We start from the raw sequence: 12,401 nt of genomic DNA on the forward strand, positions 1-12,401 counted from the left end.
ACAACTGAGAACAATGCCAGCATACATACATACATATTCTTTAATAATGACAGTTGATATTTCCCACTGGGTGCTGGTGAGGAAGACAGAGACGGACAAAACAAAGGAATAGCTTCCAGTTAAAAGAAATAATTAAGTACTATTAAGTATAATTAAGTATCTATCTCCAGAAAACTAACAAAGATCACGGCAATCCTGAGAACCTTGCATTTTTCCAGCACAATCAGCATAATTTGTCAACATAAACCAACCACACATACTACTTCTCAACATAAAAATGCTAACATTTTAAAATAAATGGTGTGATCCAAAAGAAGTTCACAACACTTTTGCACAGTGGATGCCCAAAGTTTATGTTGCTCCAGGACAACCAGGTATGAATTCAGTTTTAGTCTGCTCCTGCCACAATACCAGAAAAATGCAAAAACAACAGTACTGTTACAGCATCTCCAAGCCTTCTTCCAATTGCAGTTAAAGGGAAAGTATTATTGGAGTCTCAATTACTCCAGGCAAGCAAGGAATTAATCCTGTGTTTCTTTTCAAAACACCGTTACTGTGGATTTTAACAAGCTTTTATTTATTCCAAAGATCAATACAGATTTGTTTTTCTGGCACTGCACATACGGCAGGTAGTTCCTCAGCAAGACTGCAGGAGACATACATCCCATAACAGCATTTCAAAACAAAACAGAGGCACCTAATTTATTCCAAAACAACACAAAACCAGGAAATAGACAAGTCAGGCAGCACAAAACATAGGGTTCCCTGACTCAATGGCACCCTATAATAAACACACACAGGACTTTAAAACATCCATGTTCTGAACTTTTCTGACCTTTTAAGTAACTCTTTTCAGCCTGTTTTTTCCTCTAAAGACATGACTTCTAGTTTGTTATTCTGCAATTTCCAATTTGTTTTCTTGAAGTTCATTTAAAATGTTGTAAGCTATGTTTGCTCTAAAACGTAAGGAAGGTATTTTCTTTCACACAAGGTCTTAAGGTTTGAGAGCCATCTTAACCTCTGAGAGACACCTATGAGCATTACTCATAGTTTAACTTAAAATTCTCTTGCAGACAGTTTCACTGGTTTCTCAGGTCTTGTAAACAAGGCAACAGTTAAACTTTCAGAATGTGCTTCCACCTGGAAAGCACTCCATATTTCAGATAAAACTGTGACACGAGAGCACACAGGTCAAGAATGAATATAACTGTTTATATCCTGAGGTTCTCATGGAAAACAAAAAAAAACAACAGGAAAAAGCCAAAAAATCCCAACCAATCAGTAAAAAAATTAACAACTATCAAGCCAGTCTGGTGCCATTAAAAATTCAGGCTTTAAAATCCTCAAAGTTTTTACTCCACACCACTCAGAAAGTGGAAACAGTTTCCTTGAACTGTACTAATACGAATCCAAGCAGACAATCATGACAACTCTACAGGAAGAATATCAAGGCTTCACCCCAGTGGACTAAACTTGTAGAGTGACTAAGAGATCTATCTGAAAAGGAGTGAGACAATTACTTTGAGATTCTCTCACAGGTAACTGCACTTCTCTCTAATCTTAGGAAGAAACTCTTAAAAGTCACAACTGAGTGAGCTCCAACTAAAACAGAGGCAGTAATGCTCAAAATAGTGTAAGCAGTTTCTGGGCATGATTCCACCAACATTCAGTGGGCCATACCCTCTTCATTCTCCCAAGCACTTCTAATTTTCACATTCAAGATTTCAAACTCAGTCCAGCTGCATAGCGGAGGCAAAAAAAAATATTGCGGTAGCGTGTGATAGCTAGACGACAGACACAAGTGGGAGGGAATAGAAATGTTGCCTGCTACATACATTAGAAAACAGTAAATTGCCTATTTTAGTGATATCTTCCTTGCAAAAAGGAAAAATTATGGCAGAGAATTTACCTGAATGTGCTCAGTGGTGGGGAGTAAAAAAAGTTTAGCTTTTATTTATATCTGAAAGAGGCAAATATGTTGTGTTCGCAACTCTATTTAAAGTATATACATGCAATTCACTGATACTTATTAGTATATTTCTTTATTAACACAGTTGTGACTTATGGGGCTTTCTGTACTTTCCATTAATAGGAGATAACAGATGGTAAATAGTTATTTTTAAATGCTGTGTTCATCTCAACAACCTTTGCTACCAAACGACAGCTCTCAGAGCTAGGAATCTAATTGTCCCAAGAAAACTAGACACTACTGAAGTACTTTGACAATATTGCAGTCTCCCAGAAACATTCACTGTTGCACTAGAATCAGTGTAGTAGCCTGTGGTAATCTGCTAGGATATTAATTTATGTTATCTTCTAAAAAAATTATCTCCACTCCCTCACTGCTTGAGTGGACAAGAATTTCAGCAAAGTCATATATCATCAGTTTGTAGAACCCTGGGGACAGAAAATATTATTTCTGCTTTCCTTTTTGTTTTCCATGGCCTGTAACCTTACAGTACACAGATTTAGGAAGCCAGCTGTAACTACGCCATAGTGAATGACAATTAATATTTTCAGATCTAAGTTTTCTCCTATGCCATGGATAAGTCACCAAAAAAGCTAAAAACATAAGCATTTTCAATTTCTTTAACCTGTCCATCTACAAAATTCAGCAGCTGGCCTGCTGGCTTATCAATCAGCTCCACTCAGATGTTGAAGCAGCTCAAAGACAAGAAGAGCATGAAGCTTGCTTTTTTGTGATGGGGCCTCTCTATGGAAACACGGCAAAACAAAACCAGAAGAAAAGAAAGATGATAGATATAATTAACTTAGAAGGAAGTTTCCTGGAAGATGAAGAACTCTGACTGTGCCAGTTACTACATAGTACAGTAGAAGGCCAACACAGTAAGCATAAGGCAAAGATGGGAGAGAAGAAAACAAGGCTTACTCATAACATGATTTTACATTCTTGGGATATATTTGACATTAAAATAAACATTATAGGTTATCATAAGGCATCCTATAACAAATATTCTCTTAATGTATGTATACACAGGTCCTTAAAATAGGTCTTGGTCAAGTACAAAACTGATTCTTATCATTTTTCTCCTGAATCTCTCTCATTCCTTGCCCTTGCAACAATGCCCTTCCTGGCATGAAAACATCTAGGGCAAAAAAGAAAATGGGGAAAAAAAAAAAGAAAGAGAAGTTGAAGAAAATAGAAAACAATTTTACAACCTTTATCCTTTCCAGATGAGCTAACCCTCCCCCCTAAAAACTCCTGCTCTTATACAAGGCAAGAACTAACCTCAAGAAACTGTGATTTTCCAATTAATACAACTTCAATTTAATAAAACAGTTTTGCTACTTGTATTATAGAACCAGGTAGAGAAATGTTCAAATCAAGACTGTACAGTGCTGTGTACCGTTAATCAATATTTTTTAAAGACAGACTGTCAGCTTACAATCTAAAACCACACTCCTTCCCCTTTATCAACATGAAGTGGACTTCACTGAAGTTAACAAGCTAACCTTAATCAACTGCAGAGAACACCAGTGATTGACAGGCAGGCAGAAAATAAAATTAAAAAACCCCAACATTTTAAAAGTACACATAAGCTCACATCCACATTCTTCACTATAAAGGGTTAATCAGAAGAAAAATCTGTGTGTCTGGTTGCCTTCTAGTTCAGAGATGCAGTTTTCTAGAGATTGCTGGTATTAGTTGTCAGAAAAAAAATTACTAGACTCAGTCCTGGGTGAAAATGAACAGCTTATTATTTGAGATCAGAGAAAATGATTCAAAGATACTTGTGGGCCTGAAAGTCTATTAATTTACAGACAGTGTAGTCCCATTCTGTGTGGGGTGTGAGTGCCCACTGCTGGGAGTAGCAGTTTCACAGGGGTCTCTGGGAGAAGAGGTTGCAGCTGCCGTGTGCCAGGGACAACAGACTCCAGTCTACCCACCACAGAGCACAGCTGAGGTTATGGTCTGCAAGTGACTGGTGCATGTCTCTGGTCTAACCTATACAGCTGAGGCCCTCAGCCATGCTGGTGGCACCTCAGGGAAAGTGTATTTAAGAAACAGCAGAAAACACCAGAGAAAGAGAAGGAGGGAACAAACAGGAGAAATGGTAGATGGAACACCAAGGTCAAAGGAGGAGGAGCAATTCCATGGCAGGGCAGACATTCCAAACGGAGATCCCATGGAGAGGAAAGATGTGAGAAGAAAAAAGCAGCAGAGAAAAACTAGGCTAACTGTGGACTTAGCACCTTCCCACCCTCCCACACCACTTGTTGCCTCTGAATATGACCTGCAGTCACAACAAAGCAGGGTAAAAGACAGGAATAAGGGAGTCAAGTTGAGTGTGTGAAAGGGGGGAGGAAAGTTGTGATTTGGATGTTTGCCTTTTTGTTTCCCACTACCAACCAAATTAGTATTTAATTATTTATTTGAAATAGCAATATTTTTTTTTCCCAAGCACATTTGTTTGGCCCACAACAGTAGTTTGTAATGACTTTGCATCTGTGATTCATCTGATCCCCGTCATGACCCATGAGATTTCTTACTCCTGTCTCCACCCTACTGAGGTGAAGACATGAGAGATGGATGGGTGGGAGTCTGGCTTGTAACCAAGAATAACCACATGCTCAAAAAATAAAGTCTGTGGACTACTGAGTGTGAAGAAGGAAGAGGAAAATAAGTTCAGTGCATATCTATGAGACTTCCCAGTGGTTTTCAAATATGATGACTACAGCAGTGACGTGCACACATCACCTGCAGACCCAAACTGTTACTGCTATGCAGTTAACCATGGTCATCGAATTCCCTGCTATACTGTTATCACTGCCATTGGTATAGCACGAAATAATAATAATCATGATCCATCATAATAGACTCGATAAGAAGAATTTATGGTGCACCTTATCATCTGAAGTTTGCTCTTGCACCTTCAGTAAATGCTGACTAGATCATTGATATCAACTCCTGCTAGAAAATTAACATTTTACATTGGTAATATTTTATATATTGGTATCATTTGTGCTGAGAGGTTCTATGCTTTTGAGGAGAGAATCTGCTATTTCAAACTTCTGTGTGAATGTATGAGTAAATATACAGCAAGTAAACCTTATTTTTCAACTGCGAGGTTGCTTTTGATTTAGACCAATTAAAACATTAGAGATGCCATATATCAAATGGGTTTGAGAATAAAGACAAACTGAATGTTTTCAGGAGTCAGGAGCTTAAAAAGGAAGTAGTAAGATACATTACAGCAGCTAAGGTACCAGAACTAATCACAGGGATAAATGGTTCATTGGTTTTAATCACCAGCCATTCAAATTTTATCACAAAGTTAAATTAAAGAATATGAAACCACTTAAAAATTTGCACAGAAATAACACAAATTATGTTTCCAATGAACAAATTTAAGAAGTTTGCCATGGAGATGTATAAGAAGATGTATGGAAAGGAAAAGTACCTCTCAATAAAAGCAGCTATACTGTAATTTTGTAAATGATACAGAACAGTAAATTATTCGCATCTTATATCAACTGATAGTTCTACAAAAGAAGATTACTATATTTTCCAAGAACAGTTCTTATGTAACTAAAAGTAAGACTTCATAATACTGTAGTTTATATCAGAAACATAACTGTAGGACTTATTCACACAGATAATTTTCTATTTTTGGGGGGAGGGGGTGTGAAGAAAAATTATTCCCTTCTTTTTGGTCTCTGATATATAGACCAATATCTCAACAAATGCCATACAGATACAGTTTCTAGGATAGCTGTGGTTCAATTTCTTAGCAATAATTCATTTAATGTTCAAATCCTTAAGATTCTGTAAAGACTGCCTTACTAAAGATGATTTCTTGCAGTTTGAATGAGATACACCACCAAATACACTTACTTCTATTAGTGGAGTAACACTCTGAATAAAGACATATGTACATTTGAATGTGCACCTTTGAACTACTATTCTGACTACATTTAAGGTCTGTACATTATCGTGTTAAGAAAAAAGACCAGAACCGATCTTACTAGTGTTTGGAATCAAAACCTGGAAAAGGTAATAGAGATGTTTCTACTGCTTCCATTAAAATGTAAGAATTTACGAAGCAGAGTAGTAACACTTTGAGATTAATCACTGAAATAAAAGCAAGCAGGATGTGATTTGGAAAATTCTGAAGTCTAACCAAATAATTGGGATATAAACCATGTACATGCAAGTCCTTTTTCTCTCCTTTTGACCGTTCCTAGAAGTATTTTCTGACCTGTTTTTGAATGTAAGCTCCTTCTTGGTTCCTCAGGCCCCTCAATTGGTTGGTCAGCAAGGAAAACTCGTGCCTGGTCCACAGCATTGAGAATGGCTTGCTCCTTATCCTTCAGTTCACGTCTCAGTGCCTTTTGGGAAGGGAAAAAAGAATGCATTTGTAACTTGACATTGTGAACAATTCTCTGTTTTCACCTCTCTGACCAGACCTGTCTAGTGAGTGAGTAATAACCAATGTGTTATTCAGACTGCAAGATAAAATGCAAATTTTACAAAACAAAAATGGCAAGAAATTAAGGTTAGAAAGCCAATTTTTATGAAACTGACTTGAAGAAATGAACACAAGAAAAGTGATGATGGTAGGTTTTCAAAAAAAACCAAGAGAAACTGAAAATACTGCATTAAACTTCTAAAATAAAAGTAAATTTAATGGGTTTATTGCTTTTAACAGAATAGCAATAATGTATAGTAGATTACTACAACAGACTTTACTTTTTTGGTATCTGGAATAACAGCAAATTGCATCAACTGAAATTTCAGAAAATAATTTTATAAAATACTAAAAAATTTCAAAAATACTTTACATTCCTTAGAAAATGAAACCTCTTATTTCTGTTTCCTACTTATTTTTTAATTTAGAAAATATGTAACAAAAAATTTTATTATGATAATACATTCTGATAAAACACTTCAAATTAGATAAAAAATATTTTGATCCTTATGTAGAAACAATTGAGACATATACCGAAAGAAAATTATCAATTTTTCTTTAAGTTTTTTTATGCTGATGGAAATGAATTTCAGGATATTTTGCTCTACAGCATTTATGACTTTTTTAAAGGTTTAAGTGTAACAAACCCCTTTTTAAAAAAACAGCTGTAGTGTTTCTTAGAAAGCATTTTCTTCTATTCGATATTTTAAGTATAAATCTGTACCACTTAGAAGGAATCTCCTTTTCCGGTTCTATTTGTATTACTTTCTACCCATAGAAACACAAAGGAAGACACTTTAAACATTATTAAAATATTATGTTTAATTTTTCCAATATATTTTTAGCTCTAATTACAACATCCAAGCTTATTTTGCTGACACAGTTTGCTCAGGCCCCATTCGAGCTAGAGAAATGCATTTAGTGAGTGTTGACAACATTATTTAAGAAAATGAGTGTTTCTACTACAGAAAATTGTGAAAAACAGCTGCCATAGAAGTCTCACAACTGCTATCTTATCCTTTTCATTATTAAGTCTCTTGATGTTATAATCATAAAAAACACCTACCTCTTGACTTTAACTTAGCAGGAGGCAAGATGTATTTTCCCCCATTTCTCCCCCACTTTATTCCTTTATCTTCCTTATCTTCTCAAATACTTTGATTCTTCTAGTCCAAATAAAATAAATAAATAACCCCAACAAAAACTAATCACTGAAAACACACTAACCTCCATTACATTTAGGAATTGTGTTATACAGTCCAACCTTTAGTAACCATTAACTACTGTATTTACACAAAAAACTCTTCAGAACACATCTCAAAATGCCTTTGCATAGCAATAATATTCTTTGTAGGATTCAGTATACACTACATGCAGTAAGAAATAAAAATTGCTGTTTAAAAACCAAGTCCTACATATTTGAAAAAAAATACAGAAACTGAAGTATTGTAAAAACAACATTCCTGAAGAATCCCTTCAGATCATCACAGAATGTATCAATATTTTAATTTCACATTACACACCACAGAATAAGATGCTTCAAAGTCATTCATATTTTAAAAATCATTAAAATATTCTCTATGTGGGAATTTGTTTCAGAAGAAGGAAGACAGTAAGCGAACTTGTGTGGATGTATCAGTAAAACACAATCTTAACTTTGAATTTCTGTCAGAAACAGAGGGGCAATTACTTCACTGTGAGGTAGGAAATCTTTCTAGATTTACTTTTCTCCCCTCCATGCAATTTTCCAAATATTTCCAAAGCATATAAGAAAAAGGAGATTAGGTCAGATTTGGAGCCTACTAAGAAATTTCATGCAGTTAGAAACAATCTAGAGATTGTTAGAGACTCCTCTTTTGCTGTCTCTCCTGTTCACCTTCACATAGTGTGTTTCATCAATTTGTCCTGATCACCCTCAACAAAACTTCAATCAAGTCTGACCTAAGAGACCATGGATTTAATTCTCCATCATCCTTGCCACTGAAGTTGTTTAAATTGAGGTCGACGACATGAAGACTTTAAGACTTTGGCCTGTATAGCTCATCAGCTATAAGTCATCCACGGTAAACCTTATTAATATTCTTGAAAGTACTCCCTTAGCATGAAAGAAACCATGTACTGAGATGGTAATGCTAAAATCATTTGGTAGTAAAGAAGAGTACCTTGACCACACCACAGACTTCTTAGATTATGGTTTATACATTTTTTTCTTATGCCACAGATGCAGAAATGATTTTTGAACAGCTACTCACACTTGCCTAACTTTATTCCTTGTTTCTTATCAATACTTCATGTATTTCCCTGTCTCTCTCTTTCTACCAGTAAACAAGAACAGCAATGAGAGTACACAATGGAAGAATAGCCAAACATATCAATAATATTCTCATTCCTTCCTCTGTGCAACAGAAAAAAAAAAAGGCAACCCACTCATAAATCTAATTTCAAGCCCAAATATCACCTGTCTTAAATGGACAAAATAAAGATTTCATTGGAAAAATCACATCTACAAGAACACTACAGAGTAAAAGTAAGTCATAAGAAACCCAGCAAAGAACATAAAACCTGCTATACTGAATTATTGTGTTAAAGGTTTTTACATAATAAGAAGTGCAATCATGTATTTTGGTGTTTTATTTAGTTTTGCAAAAGACCTCCCCAGTGGCTACTCAGAATGGATGTCTTTCAGTAGAGAAGGATATTACTTCATTCCCCCTTTGACATTAAGAACTAAAATACTTTAAGCACTTGTACACCTTTGAGTGTAGCACAGGTTTTGGTACAGGGAGAATTCCTCCCCTGCAGCTAGTTATACTTTTCAGGAAGAAAATTAGGAGAAAATTGGTACTAGAGTTTTGGTATAGATTAAATAAGTGAAAGTACGACAAAAGACTCGAGAGGCATCTCTGAACTTAACACTGAAACAGTCCACTAATAAGGTAAACACATGGATGCAAATATTTTTTGAGTTCTGTTGGGCATGCAGATGTGAAGACAAAATGAAAAAGTGAACACTGAGCAGAGAAATAACACTTATTTTCTCTACATTATGCTTTTTATTATTTATAAAAGTACAATACTATTTTAAAGCATATCGTTCATACAAAAAGAGTCTGTATGCAACTTTGGGCATAATTCATACCATCTTATTTCATACAACAATTCTAAATTGTAAAATTACTGTATACTTTCAGTAACGGATTAAAATAAAAACTTCTCACTTCTCAGTAATCTGACAGTTGACAGACGAATAAATCCAACGTCTATACAATACAGTTTTCCTGCATTGGAAAATTCAGTCTTGTTTCCTACATAAACCAAGACATGGATTTTTAAAGAGTCCTGGAGAAACCATTTAGACAGTTTTGCTTCTTATAGAAGGGGAAAAAACCCTGGAAATCTAAAATCTGGTGTGCTGATGCCAGCACAAACTGTTTCCAGAGCTCATCTTAAGCAATACTAACCAAGAATAATTTTAAAAATCCTCCTTTGAAACCTGAAGAATTCTTCCACTGGTAGATGGACAAGGGTTCACAAAACGACACTTCTGAAGTGTCTTACACAGCATCACACAAAGTAACAACTATGATCGGCATTGCAGCATCCATTTTGCAGGTATAAGGGACATTCTTCAAGTTACTCAACTATGGTAGAGTAACCCAGGACCCCACTAAAACATTCCTCCTCTCAGGGAAGAGAACAAAAGCTTTGGCTCCATGATTTACAACCGTTAGCTAATTATTTACTCCATTTTGATTTGTTCCTCTTTTAGTAACATTATAACTGTGGAAATTATATACCATTTGTTCTGTTATACCAAGATAATTGAACAAAGTTGCCCTCTCTTCATTAGAGATGCTTATGATTTCTAAAATAAAACCCAACTCTTCTCACAAGCTAAGATTTTTAAAGGAATTTGCCTAAACCAAGCATTACAAAATTGCTGTTGGGAATGCTTTGTAGCTGAAGTTTTTTCCACTCTTGAAAAACCAGGAAGCTACAAAACCTTTGCTATTTGTGATTCTTTACACTGTTTAGTGTATCCTGCAAGCACTTATTTCCTTCAGCTGCACCTTAAAGTTATTTCCTTGGGCATAGTAAGCGGACTGCTAATTTACAGCCTCTTTTTCTCTTTTGAATTGTACAGACGTACAGAATAATTCAGGGAGCAGATCAGCTTAATAGTTCCAATAGATGAAGGCAAAGCTAATTTCAAAGAAAACACATGGGATGTTTCTTAAAATCAGAACATATTTAAATCAAGTCTCATTATGTACTCTTTCAAGGAAGTAAAGATGCACGTTATTGTAACTCATATCAGTTTAGCACACTGTAGCTTTACGTGCCAATCAGCAGCTCCTGTAGCATTTAATTACTTATTCATCTTTATTCTGCACCCAGCACTTGAAAAACTCCTATTACTTTTATACACTAAAATGAAAAAAAAAAAAAAAAAATCTGTGGCATATAATAGGACAGGGAGAATAAGTACGATGATTGAGAAAACTCAAAGCATGAAACAAGGAATTGCTTATAAAGATCACACAGAGATAAAGGTTGTGACTGAGTCTCTGCCAGCTGTCTGCATCACTAAAGAATGAACTAGGAAGAAAATAAGCATAGCATGCTTAAAAGTTGCTCCTTCACATCAGGCACTTTTTAACATAACATGTACACAAAAAACTTCAAAAGTGCTTTAGTCTCTGGACACATCTCTGCATAAAAATCAGTTTTATAATGTATCTACTCCAGTTGATATAGAAAATATTCAAATAAAGGGTAACATTTCATTTGAGATGGTGCAGGTCACCATGCATTTACCTTTTACTATTCCATACTTAATCTATTTGGTAAGAGAAATAATGGAGAAAAATATACAACCAAAAAATATACACCTGGAGATACAAAGGCACATGCAGCACATGGGACTTCAAAGACGAGACCAAATTCTGATAAATCAGAGACAAACAATGACCAGAATAGGGAAAGAAAGGCAAATATCGGGGAAGGTGAGGGAGAAGAGGAAGCTGTTTGCTTCCATAACAAATATATATTGAGTATTTCAGATTTTTTTTTTAATAGAAGAATCTACACAGGACCAAAGAGAAGTAAGTGTCAAAGGCTGCTAAATTGTCTCTCAGTTCACCATTTAACACTTGTTGCCTCTGTTGCTGTAGTGCCAATACAGAGTGTGCAAACAGGATGGCAACTACAAGGGTTCCAAATGAGTGTAGACCTGGAAGTCAAATCTATAGCAAATTTCTCTTTTTTGCCTGAAGGTACAACGAAATGAAACTAAACTGACAGGAATAAAAAAGCACAGATGTGGGTAAAAGAGAATTAGACTATGCATGCTGGTGATCTTTTACTAGAGGCAAATAACATTAGCCTACTTAAGATTTTTCCTTTGATTTACCAAAATAGATGCTTCAGGCCAGAAATAGGTGTACTTCTTCACTAAGGCTTATTTGTCCCCTGATAATTTCGCTTCCCACTCTGGTCTCTGGATGAGTGCATGTGCTCAGGGCTACTTACCAAAAATATCACCCACCTCCATATATGCATTAATAGACATTCATTACATACAATAAGTACCTATAACTGTCTCTTAACAAAGTGTTTTGCAGTAGTACAGTCAATAAGACAGAGGAAGGAAAGTATGCTATATCACCTACTCTTCAGACTTACGGACATGAAACATGAAGTTGTTGCTAACATTCTAAAAACCAATGAACTGACAATCTCAAACTGCATCTGTATATTTCTGTGACACACTTTAAGAAAGGGAAACTGACTTCCTTCTAAACTTGTTATAGTAGTTCAAAACCAATAAGGTTATTTTCTGCATTTCCAGCTAACTGCATTGTAAATCAGAAAAAGATGATTTGAAGACAGTTTGGAAAATTCTCACTTACAATAGCCTCGCAGAGACTTTGAAAGGCCTCTGTTGTGCACTAGAAAAGAAGCCAATAC

The 12,401-nt window shown here is 35.5% G+C and overlaps 1 protein-coding gene across 8 annotated transcripts in view; it reads right to left on the reverse strand.

The window, feature by feature from the left end:
• Positions 1-12,401, reverse strand: part of UTRN (utrophin) — a 363,103-nt gene that overhangs the window by 88,749 nt on the left and 261,953 nt on the right. For all 8 annotated transcript variants that reach the window (XM_027631971.1, XM_027631965.1, XM_027631979.1 and 5 more), the window contains one exon: positions 6,222-6,351. In XM_027631971.1, the coding sequence (XP_027487772.1) occupies positions 6,222-6,351 (130 nt within the window). The remainder of the gene's footprint in view (positions 1-6,221; positions 6,352-12,401) is intronic.

The sequence above is a fragment of the Corapipo altera genome, unplaced genomic scaffold (genome assembly GCF_003945725.1).
Source record: "Corapipo altera isolate COAL_440 unplaced genomic scaffold, ASM394572v1 2b, whole genome shotgun sequence".
In the NCBI taxonomy this organism is placed as follows: domain Eukaryota; kingdom Metazoa; phylum Chordata; class Aves; order Passeriformes; family Pipridae; genus Corapipo; species Corapipo altera.